The following is a 21,922-nucleotide window of genomic DNA, read 5'->3' on the forward strand; positions in this document are numbered from 1 at the left end:
CTTCCTTCATGTCTCATTCATGCTTCCTTCATGCTTCCTTCATGTCTCCTTCATGCTTCCTTCATGCTTCCTTCATGTCTCCTTCATGCTTCCTTCATGATTCCTGATTTTCATTTAATTCCTTTCATCTTTTGGTCTATTTAATATTTATGTAATATTTCCTTTAAGGATATTTATCTTCAATGTGAATATTAAACAATTCAGAAGCTTTAAGATCAAATAAATCAAAGTCTGTAACATGAAAACCTCTGAAGAAGATTATGATGAAGATGATGATGATGATGGTGATGATGATGATGACAGGACATGATTGTATTTTTCAGAATAAAGGATTGGATTTATGTTTCATATGAAGTCTCTTATTTTTTAATGAGCAGTAATATTAATATAAAGCATTAATATTAATATAAAACATTAATATAAAGGAGTAATATTAATATAAAGCAGTAATATTAATATAAAGGAGTAATATTAATATAAAGGAGTAATATTAATAAAAATCAGTAATATTAATATAAAGCAGTAATATTGTAATATAAAGCAGTAATATTAATATAAAGCAGTAATATTAATATAAAGCATTAATATTAATATAAAACATTAATATAAAGGAGTAATATTAATATAAAGCAGTAATAGTAATATAAAGGAGTAATATTAATATAAAGGAGTAATATTAATAAAAATCAGTAATATTAATATAAAGCAGTAATATTATAATATAAAGCAGTAATATTAATATAAAGGAGTAATATTAATATAAAGGAGTAATATTAATAAAAATCAGTAATATTAATATAAAGCAGTAGTATTATAATATAAAGCAGTAGTATTATAATATAAAGCAGTAATATTAAAATGAAGCAGTAATATTAATATAAAGCAGTAATATTATAATATGAAGCAGTAATATTAATATAAAGCAGTAATATTATAATATAAAGCAGTAATATTAATATGAAGCAGTAATATTAATATAAAGCAGTAGTATTATAATATAAAGCAGTAATATTATAATATAAAGCAGTAATATTAATATGAAGCAGTAATATTAATATAAAGCAGTAGTATTATAATATAAAGCAGTAATATTATAATATAAAGCAGTAGTATTATAATATAAAGCAGTGATATTAATATAAAGCAGTAATATTATAATATAAAGCAGTAATATTAATATAAAGCAGTAATATTATAATATAAAGCAGTAATATTAATATGAAGCAGTAATATTAATATAAAGCAGTAGTATTATAATATAAAGCAGTAATATTAATATAAAGCAGTAATATTATAATATAAAGCAGTAATATTAATATAAAGGAGTAATATTAATATAAAGCAGTAATATTATAATATAAAGCAGTAATATTATAATATAAAGCAGTAATATTAATATGAAGCAGTAATATTATAATATAAAGCAGTAATATTATAATATAAAGCAGTAATATTAATATAAAGGAGTAATATTAATATAAAGCAGTAATATTATAATATAAAGCAGTAATATTATAATATAAAGCAGTAATATTATAATATAAAGCAGTAATATTAATATAAAGCAGTAATATTATAATATGAAGCACTAGTATTATAATATAAAGCAGTGATATTAATATAAAGCAGTAATATTATAATATGAAGCGGTGGTAATACTAATATTATAGATCATTCATATGTACTAACAGGAGCTCACCAGCAGGAGGCAGCAGAGTCTCATTCAAATGAACTTTTAATGACTTTATATACTGCAGGCAGTTTATTCTGTAATAATACTTATTTATATTTATTAGTAGAAACTAAACAAGTCAGATAAATATAGTACAATGTTTACTCTGAGATGAAGTAAATGTACTTAGTTAATCATGGATATTAATATTTTAAATCTGTTGATGAGTTTATCTAGTCTCTGTTGTTGTTGTTGTTGTTGTTGTCTTTAATGAAGCGTGTCAGCTGGTAATCTGCGGATCAGCCTCCTCCTCTCAGTCTGACCCACTTTGATGATCTGAGCTCAGAGTGAAACTGACTCCAGGTCAGATTCGCCCGTAAACAGCTGTGATTGATTCATGTTCTTGACTTGTCTTATATTATATATTATATATTCAAATATAAATATAAATTCCTTTCTTGAAGCTGATTGTGATTGTTCTGCCAATTTATTGATTAATAACTAAACTTTGGATGACAACATTGCAACAGTACATGTATTACTCATAATAATACACAACAAATAAATATATAATAAAACACGTACCTGGATATACTGCTCCTGTGTTTTGTATTGGAGATGATTTGTCCCTTCAGGGTTGCCGTAGAGAAAGAAGTGCTCATTATTAACCGGTTATAAGCACTATAAGTGCACATTATTAACCGGTTATAAGTGTCATAAGTGCACATTATTAACCGGTTATAAGCACTATAAGTGCACATTATTAACCGGTTATAAGTGTTATAAGTGCACCTTATTAACCGGTTATAAGTGTTATAAGTGCACATTATTAACCGGTTATAAGTGTCATAAGTGCACATTATTAACCGGTTAAAAGTGTTATAAGTGCACCTTATTAACCGGTTATAAGTGTTATAAGTGCACATTATTAACCGGTTATAAGCACTATAAGTGCACATTATTAACCGGTTATAAGTGTCATAAGTGCACATTATTAACCGGTTATAAGTGTTATAAGTGCTCATTATTAACCGGTTATAAGCACTATAAGTGCACATTATTAACCGGTTATAAGTGTCATAAGTGCTCATTATTAACCGGTTATAAGCACTATAAGTGCACCTTATTAACCGGTTATAAGTGTTATAAGTGCACATTATTAACCGGTTATAAGTGTCATAAGTGCACATTATTAACCGGTTATAAGTGTCATAAGTGCACATTATTAACCGGTTATAAGTGTTATAAGTGCACATTATTAACCGGTTATAAGTGTCATAAGTGCACATTATTAACCGGTTATAAGCACTATAAGTGCTCATTATTAACCGGTTATAAGCACTATAAGTGCACCTTATTAACCGGTTATAAGCACTATAAGTGCTCATTATTAACCGGTTATAAGCACTATAAGTGCACATTATTAACCGGTTATAAGCACTATAAGTGCACATTATTAACCGGTTATAAGTGTTATAAGTGCACCTTATTAACCGGTTATAAGCACTATAAGTGCACATTATTAACCGGTTATAAGCACTATAAGTGCTCATTATTAACCGGTTATAAGCACTATAAGTGCACATTATTAACCGGTTATAAGTGTTATAAGTGCACCTTATTAACCGGTTATAAGTGTTATAAGTGCACATTATTAACCGGTTATAAGTGTTATAAGTGCACATTATTAACCGGTTATAAGTGCACATCATAGGGTTGTACTTTTACTTCAGTAAAGTGAAGTGAATGCAGGAATTGTACTACATATAAATATATAGTGTGATGATGTATTGTATCTATCAGGTCGATAAGAGGCGCTGTTGTTCTGCCGAGGAGCCGCTGAGCCAGAAGGGGGGGGGGGGGGAGGAACCGGACACCGACTCTCAGCGCGGTTCCTGGCCGGTCAGAGCGCAGCGGAGCCCGGCGGCAGCAGCACGGAGCAGCGGGGCGACGCGGCAGAGACGCAGCGGGGATCAGCAGCTGAGGAGCGGCGGAGCTGAGGCCGAGGCTGCGCTCCTCCTGCGGGACTCGGGGGGGCTTCAGCCGGGTCCTGCTCTGCTCTCTGGGAGCACGTCACGGGGCCGTGAAGGGACTCCGGTCAACACAACGCTGACAGCCGGCAGCATGAAGAAGAACAGCTCCGGGACACGGGTGAGTGTCCACGGAACCGGCACCGGAGGTGCCGTTAAACCGGAGCTCGAGGAACAAAAGCCTCAAGGATTATATTCAAGCTCTTATTTTGAAGGCGCAAGCAATGGCCGTTAGATGCCTTTGAGACTATACTTCCGGTCTTCAGAATAAGAGCGCTGTTGAGAAAGAGAAACATTAAAGTTAATAAAAAGGATCAAATAGCTTTAGCGTTTCAGATCTGGAGTTAAAGTTTAATTAGTGAGGTAAAGAGAAAACTAAAAATAACTAACTATGTAACAGATATAATTATAATACACATTATTATATATAAAATATATAATAATATGTATTATATATATTTATTGATACAATGAAATAATATGTATGATTATATAATAATAAATATATTATTATATATTTTATATATAATATTATGTATTATATATACACATGTATATAAATGAATATAACAATATCATATAAATATATAATATATTATTATATTATATTATTATATATAATACATATATCATTATATATAATAATATATATTATATATACATGTATACAATATATATATAATAATATAATATATATATTATATATATCATTATATATTATTATATATAATATACAGAATCTCACTATACACTACTAACAACTAAATATAACATAACTATTTAAAACGAAAGGACATTAAACTACAGTCTAAAATGATAGTTTATTATTATTGATGATTAGAATGAACATTTATTCTATTTCATTTGTATTATTGTTGTTATTGTGTGATCTGTTTGATCTGATTAGAGGATCAAAGTATCTAATCAAAGATCAATAAGTTCAGTTTACACTCAGCTAGTAAGAGAAAGACTTCTCTTCAGCCACAACACCTCAAACTACTTGACATCAGAACTCACAGAACGTCAGCAGAACGTCTGCAGAACGTCATAGAACGTTAATCTTCCACTAACAACGTCTCATATCTTTGTTGTTATGTTTATAATCTGATCATAAGAAACACATTATTTACATGATCTTTGTTTGTCTTCGTGATCGTTTGCTCCTTTCCTTTCCTAAAGGAAGGTCCGGTGTTTCCTCTGCTAAAGGAGCTAAGTAAGGAAGCATTGAAGCTCCTTTCCTTTCCTTAAGGAAGGTCCAGTGTTTCCTCTGCTAAAGGAGCTAAGTAAGGAAGCATTGAAGCTCCTTTCCTTAGTGTTTCCTATGCTAAAGGAGCTAAGTAAGGAAGCATTGAAGCTCCTTTAAAGGAAGGTCCAGTGTTTCCTATGCTAAAGGAGCTAAGTAAGGAAGCATTGAAGCTCCTTTCCTTTCCTAAAGGAAGGTCCAGTGTTTCCTCTGCTAAAGGAGCTAAGTAAGGAAGCATTGAAGCTCCTTTCCTTAGTGTTTCCTATGCTAAAGGAGCTAAGTAAGGAAGCATTGAAGCTCCTTTCCTTTCCTAAAGGAAGGTCCAGTGTTTCCTCTGCTAAAGGAGCTAAGTAAGGAAGCATTGAAGCTCCTTTCCTTAGTGTTTCCTATGCTAAAGGAGCTAAGTAAGGAAGCATTGAAGCTCCTTTCCTTTCCTAAAGGAAGGTCCAGTGTTTCCTCTGCTAAAGGAGCGAAGTAAGGAAGCATTGAAGCTCCTTTCCTTTCCTAAAGGAAGGTCCAGTGTTTCCTCTGCTAAAGGAGCTAAGTAAGGAAGCATTGAAGCTCCTTTCCTAACCAGCTCTCATCATGGCTCCACTTAGATCCTTCCGGGTCATTTCACTCCCTTAGGACCTTCCTCACCAAAGAGGACGATTGGACCTCATTCCAGCTCTGCCGACGCTCCTCTGACAGCTTCCTGTTTCCTGTTTCCTGTTCAGGGGGCATCGGACTCGGCGCCGCAGAACGTTCCGCCCGATAAGGTCGGCTGGATCCGGAAGTTCTGTGGGAAAGGGATCTTCAGAGAGATCTGGAAGAACCGCTTTGTGGTTCTGAGGGGAGATCAGCTGTTCATCTGCGAGAAAGAGGTGAGTCAGAGGGGGGCGTGGCCTACAGGTGACCAACACTCATTGATTATAGATCCATTATTGGAGGCAGATTTCTGACTGCTGTCGCTTTAATAATCACCTTGGTAACGAGGTGATGGCGTCACTACTCATTAACCTTGTTAACCGTAACACATTTAAAGGGACAGTGCAGCTGATTTATCCTTTAAAGTTCTAATATTGATGACAGAAAACTGATCAATAAATACTAAATTAATCACTTTAAACTCTCTGAGAACTGTCACAGTTCCACTTTTCTATGAACGATTTATATAAAGAATCAATCTGCAATCAATAACACATATTGTTAGTTGCAATCCTTTCTCCCGAGTACATCAGACTACTGTGAAGTATTTATTATGTTCCTCAGTGTTCTGGTTCTGAATGGAAACAGAACATTTTCCTCCACTTTCTACAGCGACGTTCTGCAGGAGTCGAGTTTCAGTCTGAGCTGCAAAAACAGAGAGCTCCAGTTTCACTGCAGCTCCCCACACAGGGTGGAACGTCCTCAGAGAACCTTTATCTGTTGCAGAACATCCTGTTAGAACCTTTATCTGCTGCGGAACGTCCTCAGAGAACCTTTATCTGCTGCAGAACGTCCCGTTAGAACCTTTATCTGTTGCAGAACGTCCTGTTAGAACCTTTATATGCTGCAGAATGTCCTGTTAGAACCTTTATATGCTGCAGAATGTCCTGTTAGAACCTTTATCTGTTGCAGAACATCCTGTTAGAACCTTTATCTGCTGCAGAACGTCCCGTTAGAACCTTTATCTGTTGCAGAACATCCTGTTAGAACCTTTATCTGCTGCAGAACGTCCCGTTAGAACCTTTATCTGTTGCAGAACGTCCCGTTAGAACCTTTATATGCTGCAGAATGTCCTGTTAGAACCTTTATCTGTTGCAGAACGTCCTGTTAGAACCTTTATCTGCTGCAGAATGTCCCGTTAGAACCTTTATCTGCTGCAGAACGTCCCGTTAGAACCTTTATATGCTGCAGAATGTCCTGTTAGAACCTTTATCTGTTGCAGAACGTCCTGTTAGAACCTTTTATATGCTGCAGAATGTCCTGTTAGAAACTTTATCTGCTGCAGAACGTCCCGTTAGAACCTTTATCTGTTGCAGAACGTCCTGTTAGAACCTTTTATATGCTGCAGAATGTCCTGTTAGAACCTTTATATGCTGCAGAATGTCCCGTTAGAACCTTTATCTGTTGCAGAACATCCTGTTAGAACCTTTATCTGCTGCGGAACGTCCTCAGAGAACCTGTATCTGCTGCAGAACGTCCCGTTAGAACCTTTATCTGCTGCGATACGACCTCAGAGAACCTTTATCTGCTGCAGAATATCCTGTTAGAACCTTTATCTGTTGCAGAACGTCCCGTTAGAACCTTTATCTGCTGCGGTACGTCCTCAGAACCTTTATCTGCAGCAGAACGTCCTGTTAGAACCTTTATCTGCTGCAGAATGTCCTGTTAGAAACGTTATCTGCTGCAGAACGTCCCGTTAAAAACTTTATCTGCTGCAGAACGTCCCGTTAGAACCTTTATCTGCTGCAGAACATCCTGTTAGAACCTTTATCTGCTGCAGAATGTCCTGTTAGAACCTTTTGCTGCAGAACGTCCCGTTAGAACCTTTATATGCTGCAGAATGTCCCGTTAAAAACTTTATCTGCTGCAGAACGTCCCGTTAGAACCTTTTATATGCTGCAGAATGTCCTGTTAGAACCTTTATATGCTGCAGAATGTCCCGTTAGAACCTTTATCTGTTGCAGAACGTCCCGTTAGAACCTTTATCTGTTGCAGAACGTCCCGTTAGAACCTTTATCTGCTGCGGTACGTCCTCAGAACCTTTATCTGCAGCAGAACGTCCTGTTAGAACCTTTATCTGCTGCAGAATGTCCTGTTAGAAACGTTATCTGCTGCAGAACGTCCCGTTAAAAACTTTATCTGCTGCAGAACGTCCCGTTAGAACCTTTATCTGCTGCAGAACATCCTGTTAGAACCTTTATCTGCTGCAGAATGTCCTGTTAGAACCTTTTGCTGCAGAACGTCCCGTTAGAACCTTTATATGCTGCAGAATGTCCCGTTAAAAACTTTATCTGCTGCAGAACGTCCCGTTAGAACCTTTTATATGCTGCAGAATGTCCTGTTAGAACCTTTATATGCTGCAGAATGTCCCGTTAGAACCTTTATCTGTTGCAGAACGTCCCGTTAGAACCTTTATCTGCTGCAGAACATCCTGTTAGAACCTTTATCTGCTGCAGAATGTCCTGTTAGAACCTTTTGCTGCAGAACGTCCCGTTAGAACCTTTATATGCTGCAGAATGTCCCGTTAAAAACTTTATCTGCTGCAGAACGTCCCGTTAGAACCTTTTATATGCTGCAGAATGTCCTGTTAGAACCTTTATATGCTGCAGAATGTCCCGTTAGAACCTTTATCTGTTGCAGAACGTCCCGTTAGAACCTTTATCTGTTGCAGAACGTCCCGTTAGAACCTTTATCTGCTGCGGTACGTCCTGTTAGAACCTTTTATATGCTGCAGAATGTCCTGTTAGAACCTTTATATGCTGCAGAATGTCCCGTTAGAACCTTTATCTGTTGCAGAACATCCTGTTAGAACCTTTATCTGCTGCGGAACGTCCTCAGAGAACCTGTATCTGCTGCAGAACGTCCCGTTAGAACCTTTATCTGCTGCGATACGACCTCAGAGAACCTTTATCTGCTGCAGAATATCCTGTTAGAACCTTTATCTGTTGCAGAACGTCCCGTTAGAACCTTTATCTGCTGCGGTACGTCCTCAGAACCTTTATCTGCAGCAGAACGTCCTGTTAGAACCTTTATCTGCTGCAGAATGTCCTGTTAGAAACGTTATCTGCTGCAGAACGTCCCGTTAAAAACTTTATCTGCTGCAGAACGTCCCGTTAGAACCTTTATCTGCTGCAGAACATCCTGTTAGAACCTTTATCTGCTGCAGAATGTCCTGTTAGAACCTTTTGCTGCAGAACGTCCCGTTAGAACCTTTATATGCTGCAGAATGTCCCGTTAGAAACTTTATCTGCTGCAGAACGTCCCGTTAGAACCTTTTATATGCTGCAGAATGTCCTGTTAGAACCTTTATATGCTGCAGAATGTCCCGTTAGAACCTTTATCTGTTGCAGAACGTCCCGTTAGAACCTTTATCTGTTGCAGAACGTCCCGTTAGAACCTTTATCTGCTGCGGTACGTCCTCAGAACCTTTATCTGCAGCAGAACGTCCTGTTAGAACCTTTATCTGCTGCAGAATGTCCTGTTAGAAACGTTATCTGCTGCAGAACGTCCCGTTAAAAACTTTATCTGCTGCAGAACGTCCCGTTAGAACCTTTATCTGCTGCAGAACATCCTGTTAGAACCTTTATCTGCTGCAGAATGTCCTGTTAGAACCTTTTGCTGCAGAACGTCCCGTTAGAACCTTTATATGCTGCAGAATGTCCCGTTAAAAACTTTATCTGCTGCAGAACGTCCCGTTAGAACCTTTTATATGCTGCAGAATGTCCTGTTAGAACCTTTATATGCTGCAGAATGTCCCGTTAGAACCTTTATCTGTTGCAGAACGTCCCGTTAGAACCTTTATCTGTTGCAGAACGTCCCGTTAGAACCTTTATCTGCTGCGGTACGTCCTCAGAACCTTTATCTGCAGCAGAACGTCCTGTTAGAACCTTTATCTGCTGCAGAATGTCCTGTTAGAAACGTTATCTGCTGCAGAACGTCCCGTTAAAAACTTTATCTGCTGCAGAACGTCCCGTTAGAACCTTTATCTGCTGCAGAACATCCTGTTAGAACCTTTATCTGCTGCAGAATGTCCTGTTAGAACCTTTTGCTGCAGAACGTCCCGTTAGAACCTTTATATGCTGCAGAATGTCCCGTTAAAAACTTTATCTGCTGCAGAACGTCCCGTTAGAACCTTTTATATGCTGCAGAATGTCCTGTTAGAAACTTTATCTGCTGCAGAACGTCCTGTTAGAAACTTTATCTGTTGCAGAACGTCCTGTTAGAACCTTTTATATGCTGCAGAATGTCCTGTTTGAACCTTTATCTGCTGCAGAATGTCCTGTTAGAACCTTTATCTGCTGCAGAACGTCCTGTTAGAACGTTTATATGCTGCAGAACGTCCCATTAGAACTTTTATATGCTGTAGAATTTCCTGTTAGAACCTTTATATGCTGCAGAATGTCCTGTTAGAACCTTTATATGCTGCAGAATGTCCTGTTAGAACCTTTATATGCTGCAGAACATCCTGTTAGAACCTTTATCTGCTGCAGAACGTCCTGTTAGAACTTTTATCTGCTGCAGAACGTCCTGTTAGAACCTTTATCTGCTGCAGAACGTCCTGTTAGAACTTTTATCTGCTGCAGAACGTCCTGTTAGAACCTTTATCTGCTGCAGAACGTCCTGTTAGAACCTTTATCTGCTGCAGAACGTCCCATTAGAACTTTTTTTATCTGCTACCGGCCTTTATGCTAAGCTAGGCTTTAATAAAGAGAACCGAGGTCCCAGGACGTTCCCCTGAGGAACCCCACATGTTACTGAACGTCCGTCGTACTGATTCTGTCTTCAGGTGTTTTTATCTCAGAGCTCCACATCGACAGGAAACAAAGAGTTCCTCCTTTCCCAAGGCCGTCGGTTCCTCTCTGACATCAGCTGTCAGGTGATCAGCTGTCAGGTGATCAGCTGTCACGTCACACATCAGGCTGTCTCACGACCATATTAGGGCGTCTCTGTGCACGGACGAGGTCCAGACTTCTGCTTCTGTGGTTCATTAGAAGCTGTCAGCAGTTTCACTTCCTGTGGAAACCCTGTGTCACACACACACACAGACACACACATACACACACACACACACACACACACACACACACACACACACACACACACTCGGTGTCTGACCACATCTGCTTTAGATTTAATCAAACTTCCTCTGAGATCCAACAGTTTGTTGATTTCTGGCGTTTCTTCTTCAGGTGTCAGCAACTGTTTTATTTCTGTTTGTTTGTAATGTATTGATTTTATTACATTGACTAATTGTCTCAATGCAATGAAGATGTTGCTGTTAACAACAACAGAATCATGATTATTTTCTTTATTGTCAAAAGGAAATAGTGAGAAATACCTGAAGTGATGCCTTCATGTGTCTCTTCTTAGAGTCATGGTCAGGTACTCTGTTCTCTACCTGTTCAGGTTCTCTGTTCTCTACCTGTTCAGGTACTCTGTTCTCTACCTGTTCAGGTTCTCTGTTCTCTACCTGTTCAGGTACTCTGTTCTCTACCTGTTCAGGTTCTCTGTTCTCTACATGTTCAGGTACTCTGTTCTCTACCTGTTCAGGTTCTCTGTTCTCTACCTGTTCAGGTACTCTGTTCTCTACCTGTTCAGGTTCTCTGTTCTCTACCCGTTCAGGTACTCTGTTCTCTACATGTTCAGGTTCTCTGTCCTCTACCTGTTCAGGTTCTCTGTTCTCTACCTGTTCAGGTTCTCTGTTCTCTACCCGTTCAGGTTCTCTGTTCTCTACCTGTTCAGGTTCTCTGTTCTCTACCCGTTCAGGTTCTCTGTTCTCTACCTGTTCAGGTACTCTGTTCTCTACCTGTTCAGGTTCTCTGTTCTCTACCTGTTCAGGTTCTCTGTTCTCTACCTGTTCAGGTTCTCTGTTCTCTACCTGTTCAGGTACTCTGTTCTCTACCTGTTCAGGTTCTCTGTTCTCTACCCGTTCAGGTACTCTGTTCTCTACATGTTCAGGTTCTCTGTCCTCTACCTGTTCAGGTTCTCTGTTCTCTACCTGTTCAGGTTCTCTGTTCTCTACCCGTTCAGGTTCTCTGTTCTCTACCTGTTCAGGTTCTCTGTTCTCTACCCGTTCAGGTTCTCTGTTCTCTACCTGTTCAGGTACTCTGTTCTCTACCTGTTCAGGTTCTCTGTTCTCTACCTGTTCAGGTTCTCTGTTCTCTACCTGTTCAGGTTCTCTGTTCTCTACCCGTTCAGGTTCTCTGTTCTCTACCTGGTCAGGTACTCTGTTCTCTACCCGTTCAGGTACTCTGTTCTCTACCTGGTCAGGTACTCTGTTCTCTACCTGTTCAGGTACTCTGTTCTCTACCTGTTCATGTACTCTGTTCTCTACCTGTTCAGGTTCTCTGTTCTCTACATGTTCAGGTACTCTGTTCTCTACCTGTTCAGGTTCTCTGTTCTCTACATGTTCAGGTACTCTGTTCTCTACCTGTTCAGGTTCTCTGTTCTCTACATGTTCAGGTACTCTGTTCTCTACCTGTTCAGGTTCTCTGTTCTCTACATATTCAGGTACTCTGTTCTCTACCTGTTCAGGTTCTCTGTTCTCTACATGTTCAGGTACTCTGTTCTCTACCTGTTCAGGTTCTCTGTTCTCTACATGTTCAGGTACTCTGTTCTCTACCCGTTCAGGTTCTCTGTTCTCTACCTGGTCAGGTACTCTGTTCTCTACCTGTTCAGGTACTCTGTTCTCTACATGTTCAGGTTATCTGTCCTCTACCTGTTCAGGTACTCTGTTCTCTACCTGGTCAGGTACTCTGTTCTCTACATGTTCAGGTTCTCTGTTCTCTACCTGTTCAGGTACTCTGTTCTCTACATGTTCAGGTTCTCTGTTCTCTACCTGTTCAGGTACTCTGTTCTCTACCTGTTTAGGTTCTCTGTTCTCTACATGTTCAGGTACTCTGTTCTCTACCTGTTCAGGTTCTCTGTTCTCTACCTGTTCAGGTACTCTGTTCTCTACCTGTTCAGGTACTCTGTTCTCTACCTGTTCAGGTACTCTGTTCTCTACCTGTTCAGGTTCTCTGTTCTCTACCTGTTCAGGTTCTCTGTTCTCTACCTGTTCAGGTACTCTGTTCTCTACCTGTTCAGGTTCTCTGTTCTCTACCTGTTCAGGTTCTCTGTTCTCTACATGTTCAGTATTTGACTGCGTTTACATTTGATTTCAGTTTTAAAGGAGCAGTTCGACTCTTCTTCTCTTTCTCTGTAGATGTCTGGTTGCTAGCTTAGCTTAGCATCACCTGTGTGTGTCCTGCAGGTGCGGGGGACGGAGTTTGGGCGGGCCGACGAGGTTCTGGACCTGGTGGACTACGAGCGCTGTGAGGAGATCCGCAAGAACAAGAGCCGGAGCAAGAAGAACCACAGCAAGTTCAGACTGCAGCGCTGCAGCTCGCCGGGGAACACGGTACACCTGTCTGTCTACCTGTCTACCTGTCTGTCTACCTGTCTACCTGTCTGTCTCTCTGTCTGTCTCTCTACCTGTCTGTCTACCTGTCTACCTGTCTGTCTCTCTACCTGTTTGTCTACCTGTCTGTCTCTCTGCCTGTCTCTCTACCTGTTTGTCTACCTGTCTGTCTCTCTGTCTGTCTGTCTACCTGTCTGTCTCTCTGTCTGTCTCTCTACCTGTCTGTCTACCTGTCTACCTGTCTGTCTCTCTACCTGTTTGTCTACCTGTCTGTCTCTCTGCCTGTCTCTCTACCTGTCTGTCTACCTGTCTGTCTCTCTGTCTCTGTCTGTGAGGACATATCAGCAGCTCTACAACATTAAATGTGATCTATCAGCTTGAGATAAACAGCTGGTTAAAACACCACAGAAGAAGAAGAGCTCCATCTAGGTTTCATGGAGTAATGTGAGGAAGGTCACTGCCTCATCATCGCCACACACACACACACACACACACACACACACACACACACACACACACACACACACACACACACACACACACACACACACACACACACACACACACACACAGTGGATATCTGTAGGCCATGCCACAAATATCCAGAATGCCCTGGGGAGAGATCAGGTGTCCTGCAGACAGGTGGCAGCTTCTATTACACACAGAGTGTTCTGCACTGTGATAGGTCATCTTAGTTCCTCAGGGTATTTACTGTCCAACAGAAATCAGAAGCATAGACTTCTATACAACCAGAGGAGTCACCCCCTGGTGGTCAGGAGAGAGAATGCAGCTTTAACACATGAAGCATAGACTTCTATACAACCAGAGGAGTCACCCCCTGGTGGTCAGGAGAGAGAATGCAGCTTTAACACATGAAGCATAGACTTCTATACAACCAGAGGAGTCACCCCCTGGTGGTCAGGAGAGAAAATGCAGCTTTAACACATGAAGCATAGACTTCTATACAACCAGAGGAGTCGCCCCCTGGTGGTCAGTAGAGAGAATGCAGCTTTAACACATGAAGCATAGACTTCTATACAACCAGAGGAGTCACCCCCTGGTGGTCAGGAGAGAGAATGCAGCTTTAACACATGAAGCATAGACTTCTATACAACCAGAGGAGTCGCCCCCTGGTGGTCAGGAGAGAGAATGCAGCTTTAACACATGAAGCATAGACTTCTATACAACCAGAGGAGTCACCCCCTGGTGGTCAGGAGAGAGAATGCAGCTTTAACACATGAAGCATAGACTTCTATACAACCAGAGGAGTCGCTCTGGATCAATATATAAAGAACCCATAACCTCCCGTGTGTTGCAGGTTCCTAACCTGGTGTTCCTCGCCGTCAGTCCGGAGGAGAAAGAGTCGTGGATCAACGTCCTGACTTCCTCCATCACACGAGCCAAAAACAGGATCCTGGATGAGGTCCGTTCTTTGTCTCGACGTCTGCTGTTACTTTATAAATGTGTTATAAGAGAAGAAAACAGTACAGTTCATAATTATTAGCAACACGTCAGGAAGTTTTTCCATGAAAACATTCGGTGGCTTGTTGATGTTTTAAAATGGTTGAGATGTAACGCGACGCCACTTTAAATATGCAAATGAGTTTACCTGTTGACCAACAGGTTGTTTTGTTGGTTTAAAGCATGAAACGCCATCAGGGTTCATGCTTTGTTCTATTTAAAGGATCTGTGAGTTTAAGTACTTAAAGGATCTGTGAGTTTAAGTATTTAAAGGATCTGTGAGTTTAAGTACTTAAAGGATCTGTGAGTTTAAGTACTTAAAGGATCTGTGAGTTTAAGTATTTAAAGGATCTGTGAGTTTAAGTATTTAAAGGATCTGTAAAGGTTTAAGTATTTAAAGGATCTGTAAAGGTTTAAGTATTTAAAGGATCTGTAAAGGTTTAAGTATTTAAAGGATCTGTGAGTTTAAGTATTTAAAGGATCTGTGAGTTTAAGTACTTAAAGGATCTGTAAAGGTTTAAGTATTTAAAGGATCTGTAAAGGTTTAAGTATTTAAAGGATCTGTGAGTTTAAGTATTTAAAGGATCTGTGAGTTTAAGTACTTAAAGGATCTGTGAGTTTAAGTATTTAAAGGATCTGTGAGTTTAAGTACTTAAAGGATCTGTGAGTTTAAGTATTTAAAGGATCTGTGAGTTTAAGTATTTAAAGGATCTGTAAAGGTTTAAGTATTTAAAGGATCTGTAAAGGTTTAAGTATTTAAAGGATCTGTGAGTTTAAGTATTTAAAGGATCTGTGAGTTTAAGTACTTAAAGGATCTGTAAAGGTTTAAGTATTTAAAGGATCTGTAAAGGTTTAAGTATTTAAAGGATCTGTGAGTTTAAGTATTTAAAGGATCTGTGAGTTTAAGTACTTAAAGGATCTGTGAGTTTAAGTATTTAAAGGATCTGTGAGTTTAAGTACTTAAAGGATCTGTGAGTTTAAGTATTTAAAGGATCTGTGAGATTAAGTACTTAAAGGATCTGTAAAGGTTTAAGTATTTAAAGGATCTGTAAAGGTTTAAGTATTTAAAGGATCTGTGAGTTTAAGTACTTAAAGGATCTGTAAAGGTTTAAGTATTTAAAGGATCTGTAAAGGTTTAAGTATTTAAAGGATCTGTGAGTTTAAGTATTTAAAGGATCTGTGAGTTTAAGTACTTAAAGGATCTGTGAGTTTAAGTATTTAAAGGATCTGTGAGTTTAAGTACTTAAAGGATCTGTAAAGGTTTAAGTATTTAAAGGATCTGTAAAGGTTTAAGTATTTAAAGGATCTGTGAGTTTAAGTATTTAAAGGATCAGTGAGTTTAAGTACTTAAAGGATCTGTGAGTTTAAGTACTTAAAGGATCTGTAAAGGTTTAAGTATGTAAAGGATATGTGAGTTTAAGTATTTAAAGGATCTGTGAGTTTAAGTACTTAAAGGATCTGTAAAGGTTTAAGTATGTAAAGGATCTGTGAGTTTAAGTATTTAAATGATCTGTGAGTTTAAGTATTTATAGGATCTGTGAGTTTAAGTATTTAAATGGTCTGTGAGTTTAAGTATTTATAGGATCTGTGAGTTTAAGTATTTAAATGATCTGTGAGTTTAAGTATTTATAGGATCTGTGAGTTTAAGTATTTATAGGATCTGTGAGTTTAAGTATTTATAGGATCTGTGAGTTTAAGTATTTATAGGATCTGTGAGTTTAAGTATTTATAGGATCTGTTCTCTGTGGTTCAGAACGAGTGGATCATATTTTAGACGCCAGTATTTCTTTTAGTCGTGTTTGTTTCCGTCCTCAGTAACAGGAAGTGTGTCAACGTTCAGTCAGCAACATTCCCCTTTTCCACCCGTCAGTACTGTGATCAATACTGTGATCAATACTGTGATCAATACTCTGATCAATACTCTGATCAATACTCTGATCAATACTCTGATCAATACCGTGATCAATACTGTGATCAATACTGTGATCAATACTCTGATCAATACTGTGATCAATACCGTGATCAATACTCTGATCAATACTCTGATCAATACTCTGATCAATACTCTGATCAATACCGTGATCAATACTCTGATCAATACCGTGATCAATACTCTGATCAATACCGTGATCAATTCTCTGATCAATACTCTGATCAATACTCTGATCAATACTCTGATCAATACTCTGATCAATACCGTGATCAATACTCTGATCAATACTCTGATCAATACTCTGATCAATACTGTGATCAGTACTCTGATCAATACTCTGATCAATACTCTGATCAATACTCTGATCAATACCGTGATCAATACTCTGATCAATACTCTGATCAATACTCTGATCAATACTGTGATCAGTACTCTGATCAATACTGTGATCAATACTCTGATCAATACCGTGATCAATACTCTGATCAATACTCTGATCAATACTGTGATCAGTACTCTGATCAATACTCTGATCAATACCGTGATCAATACTGTGATCAATACTGTGATCAATACTCTGATCAATACTCTGATCAATACCGTGATCAATACTGTGATCAGTACTGTGATCAGTACTCTGATCAATACTGTGATCAATACTCTGATCAATACCGTGATCAATACTCTGATCAATACTCTGATCAATACTCTGATCAATACCGTGATCAATACTGTGATCAGTACTCTGATCAATACTCTGATCAATACTCTGATCAATACTGTGATCAATTCTCTGATCAATACTCTGATCAATACTGTGATCAATACTCTGATCAATACTCTGATCAATACTGTGATCAATACTCTGATCAATACTCTGATCAATACTCTGATCAATACTGTGATCAATACTGTGATCAGTACTCTGATCAATACCGTGATCAATACTCTGATCAATACTCTGATCAATACCGTGATCAATACTCTGATCAATACTCTGATCAATACTGTGATCAATACCGTGATCAATACTCTGATCAATACTGTGATCAGTACTCTGATCAATACCGTGATCAATACTCTGATCAATACTCTGATCAATACCGTGATCAATACTCTGATCAATACTCTGATCAATACTGTGATCAATACTGTGATCAATACTCTGATCAATACTGTGATCAGTACTCTGATCAATACTCTGATCAATACTCTGATCAATACTCTGATCAATACTGTGATCAATACTGTGATCAATACTCTGATCAATACTGTGATCAATACTGTGATCAATACTTTCTCTGTTCAGGCTGATGAAGCCTCATGAACCACGTTCACTGAAAGGTTTCAACTAGTGAGGCGGAAACATTTCACCTTCATATTGATTATTATTATTATTATTATTATTATAGTCTTTACAGGAACCATCAATATTAACTTCATATTGATTATTATTATTATTATTATTATTATAGTCTTTACAGGAACCATCAATATTAACTTCATATTGATTATTATTATTATTATTATTATTATAGTCTTTACAGGAACCATCAATATTAACTTCATATTGATTATTATTATTATTATTATTATTATAGAGTCTTTACAGGAACCATCAATTTTAACTATTATAGAGCGCCTTCTGCTGGACATTAGAGGAACTGCAGCTTACACTTCAGAGGTTCCTCAGGGGTCGATCCTGGGCCCCTTAAAGGGACAGTTCAATCATTTGTAGAAGGTGTGTTGTTGTTTACAGGTGACAGTAGAAGACTCTGAGTTGTCTCATCTGACTCGAGACCGAGTGAAGATCCCTCACCTCCGCCGGCTGCCCACCAGAGGTCACCTGCTGGCTGTGGTCAGTCTGATCAGACATTCAATGAAAGACATCTTGAATCTTGCTGACTTGTTCTGTAGCTTCTGAGAGAACCATGTGGTCCCATCAGACATTGAAGACCACCTGGATGAGTTGCTCCAAACTAGGAGATCTACTGGTGAAGTCAAAAGCTCCAGAACAAGCACAGGAAGTAGACTTGAATGTAAACGGAGGTTTTGATGCCATCTGCAGGTCTTTGTTGTTCTGACCTTCCTCCTCTCGCTCCGTTAGGCCTCCTCTTCCTCAGACGGGATGCTGACTCTGGATCTTATCCAGGAGGAGGACGCTCCGTCTCCTCGGCGAGCCGACGGCCGCGACAGGTTCAGGGTTGACTTGGACAAAACGACGTCCCACCTCAGCCCAGACTGTCCCAGGTCCAAAACCGATGGCTCTCTCTCTGTCAGGACTGCCGAGGCTTCTGGGAAATCCCAGAGCCTTCCCCGGGAGGTGGCGGTGCTGTGGGAGCAGACGGGCCAAACCCAAACCCAGTCGGGGAAACGCCTCTCGCCGGCGGAGAAAAACCGCTGCGCCTCCATGGACGAGATCCTGGCGCACTCTGAGACTAAAGTCGCTACGAACAAGACGGTGTTGGCGAGCCGGTCGCCGGCCTCGCTGAGCGGAACCACAGCATCCGTCAACCGGCTGCAGGAGCTGATCAGCCAGAAACTGGAGAAGACGGAGCGGCTGCTGACGGAGGTGCGGGAGGAGGCGCCGGGGGAGGCCAGGGAGCGGGGGAGGATGAAGGGGAAGGAGTCGACTGAAGCTGAGAGACTCCTGAAGGAGGCGGCGGCGACGTGGAACCAGGCCCAGGAGGTGCTGGAGGAGGTGAAGGAGCTGAGGGCGTTGTGCCGACAACTGGACTCCCCCCCCATCCTCACCCGCTCCAACAACAGCACCAAACTAAACCCAGACCGGAAGAGCCTTATGTGAGCCGCGCGGTACGGACTCTCTCTGGTACGTACGGGTCCACACCGGTCCGGTCCAGTCAAGACCAGAAGCTGAACTTCTGCTTGTTGGACTTCAGGCAAAGCTGCTGAGAACTGGATCAACCACTTTTAAATTATTCTGGTTTTGAATTTCGGGTATCAGGACGGACGAAGAGCTCATCAAACATCTTCATCACAGAAGCAGTTTGTAGCTCAAATTAAACTCAAGTCATGTAAACACTTCACGTGACTTGAGTTCACACAAACAAGAAAACGTGCCAAGACGAAGAGACGAAACACCCCTTGAACCTTTTCATCACAACGCGTGTTGTTGCGTCTTCAGAGAACTTAAACTAGAAGACGTTTTATTTCAGCTGCCGGAACGAACAGTCAATAATGTTTGAAGGAGATCTCGAGGACTCGAGGACTTAAGGACTCAAGGACTCATTCCTGGAGTCTTTGAAGCAGACTGTGACTTTCAAAGACTACTTAGCTCAACGTCATGAAGTTGGTTCCGCTGGTTCTGGTTTTTGTTCAGATTCGACTGAGGATCGGGTAGAAAAGAAACTTTTCTTTTCAGGGACCTTTAAAGACCAGAAGAGGACAAACAACAGCAGGACTCTTTAAAACACCTGAAACATACTTGATTAGACCAATAAGACCAACAAGACCCAACAAGACCAAGACCAACAAGGCTCAACAAGACCCAACACGACCAAGACATCCAAGACCAAAAAGACTCAACAAGACCAACAATACTCAACAAGACCAACAAGACCAAAACCAACAAGACTCAACAACACCAGTGAGACCCAACAAGACTCAACAAGACTCAACAACACCAGCAAGACTCAACAAGACCAACAAGGCCCAACAAGCCTAAATAAGACCCAACAACACCAGCGAGACCCAATAAGACCCAACAACACCAGCGAGACCCAACAAGACCCAACAAGACCGAGACCAACAAGGCTCAACAAGGTCCAACAAGATCCAACAAGACCCAACAACACCAGCGAGACCCAACAGGACCCAACAAGACCAAGACCAACAACTCTCAACAAGACCCAACTAGACCAAGAAGGATGAACAAGACCCAACAGAACCAACAAGACCAGATCTCAGAGTCTTTGATTGTTCGTCTCTTCAAATCAGGACCAGCTAACGAGGCTAAGGAAGCTAAGGAAGCTAACAACTCGAGAGAAACTAAATCTGAAACTGAACAAAATGAAAACCAAAGCTAGCAAGCTAACGTGAATTAGCTGACACTAGCTAATGCTAACGTAGCATCCTAGCTACCGTGCTGTTGTTCTTCTAGCTATCTTATTATTCATGAGCCAACAAACAGAATAACACAGAGCTTTTAAAGTTTGTATCTCTTTCATTTAAGACATTAATTAAAATATAGATAATCTCTATTTACATGATCAGAAATATGTAAATGTCTGTTTATACCGTCGGTTGAATATCACAAAGATGTCAGCAAAATGGGAAAACTGGAAAATCTCCATTTAATCTGATTTATTTATTATTTCAAGATATATTATTCCGTCATTTCTCAACATTTTTACTTTTGCGTTTTATTTTAAACATTTAATCCACATTTATGTTCTTAAAGTCCTGTTTATTAAAAATTAATCGATGAAGGTTTCCTGCTCAGAGGCACGTTGGCAGGTCACATGACACGTTGAATACAATCATTCATTCGTTGATATAATAAAATGATTTATTCATTTCATCCCAGAATAACAAGAGAAATGTTTTAACTGCTGATTGAAGCACATTTAAAGCTTTAAATGAGCTTTCACAATTAAACGCTTTATTTTTGGACCCGAAAGCAGCAGAAACTTCTGAGTTTTACTGGAAGATTATTTTTGTAAGAAACATTCAGACTTTTGTAATTTAACGTCAGGTTTTTTGTTTGAGAGCGAAGCAATAAAAAAACAAAAACACGACAATTCATTTAAAAATCATTTAAAATCTGGTTTCACAGATTCATTCTTAATAAAAGAATCAAAGCGATTTTACAACATTTTGGGCAGAAGATTCCAGTTAAAGTATAAATGACTTTACACTTAAATAATAATATTTAAAACGTTTAATGGGGGATAAAATGTTTGTGATGAAACTCTGAATGTAAACAGATTGTTTTCATTTCATTCTTGCACAAAATCAGGTGACAGTTTAATTTTTAACGCGTGATTGTTGTTGTTTGTGCAGACGAGTACGACTTTATTGTTAAAATGGAAATTCATTTGACTTTTTGCTCGTTTAATACGAACATAAAGTGGGAAAATTACATTTTTAGGAGTTTAAAACCGTCCCTATGAGCTTCCATACATGAATGTTTTCACCTTTAGTTGTCTTCCTGTTTGTGTCTGTGGATGCCAGAGGGCATGATGGGAGATGTAGTCCATCTGCTCACAATAAAAAACCTGCAAACTGGACCTGGATCAGCGAAGTCTCATTAAACAAAAGTGTGTGTGTGTGTGTGTGTGTGTGCGTGTGATCAACATCTCCACTTCACATGTGTCTGCTGGTTCTCTGCTGTCTCTAAGGGTTCTTAAAAGTTCCTAAAGGTTCCTCTGGGTCTCTCTCTGCCTCTCTAGATCAGTGGCCACGCCCCTTCAGAGGGCCACGCCCCTTCAGAGGAAGAACCATAATTACGCCCCAACATGCTGAATTTTGATTGAAG

The 21,922-nt window shown here is 39.4% G+C and overlaps 2 protein-coding genes across 3 annotated transcripts in view; one reads left to right on the forward strand and one right to left on the reverse strand.

Annotated features, from left to right (window-relative positions):
- Positions 1-21,922, reverse strand: part of pnp4b (purine nucleoside phosphorylase 4b) — a 392,972-nt gene that overhangs the window by 245,323 nt on the left and 125,727 nt on the right. The window lies entirely within an intron of this gene.
- Positions 3,563-21,680, forward strand: plekho1b (pleckstrin homology domain containing, family O member 1b). Its single transcript, XM_034553997.1, has 6 exons — positions 3,563-3,823; positions 5,662-5,808; positions 12,885-13,031; positions 14,350-14,454; positions 18,185-18,283; positions 18,533-21,680. Exons 1-6 carry the CDS (start codon positions 3,797-3,799, stop codon positions 19,229-19,231), a joined length of 1,224 nt encoding a protein of 407 aa, XP_034409888.1. The 5' UTR covers positions 3,563-3,796; the 3' UTR covers positions 19,232-21,680.

Source organism: Cyclopterus lumpus, chromosome 16 (assembly GCF_009769545.1).
Source record: "Cyclopterus lumpus isolate fCycLum1 chromosome 16, fCycLum1.pri, whole genome shotgun sequence".
NCBI lineage: Eukaryota > Metazoa > Chordata > Actinopteri > Perciformes > Cyclopteridae > Cyclopterus > Cyclopterus lumpus.

Coding starts and splice junctions, on each gene's coding strand:
- plekho1b (XM_034553997.1), top strand. CDS start 3,797: ATGAAGAAGAACAGCTCCGGGACACGG. Junction 3,824..5,661: donor AGAACAGCTCCGGGACACGG/GTGAGTGTCCAC, acceptor TTTCCTGTTCAG/GGGGCATCGGACTCGGCGCC. Junction 13,032..14,349: donor GCAGCTCGCCGGGGAACACG/GTACACCTGTCT, acceptor CGTGTGTTGCAG/GTTCCTAACCTGGTGTTCCT.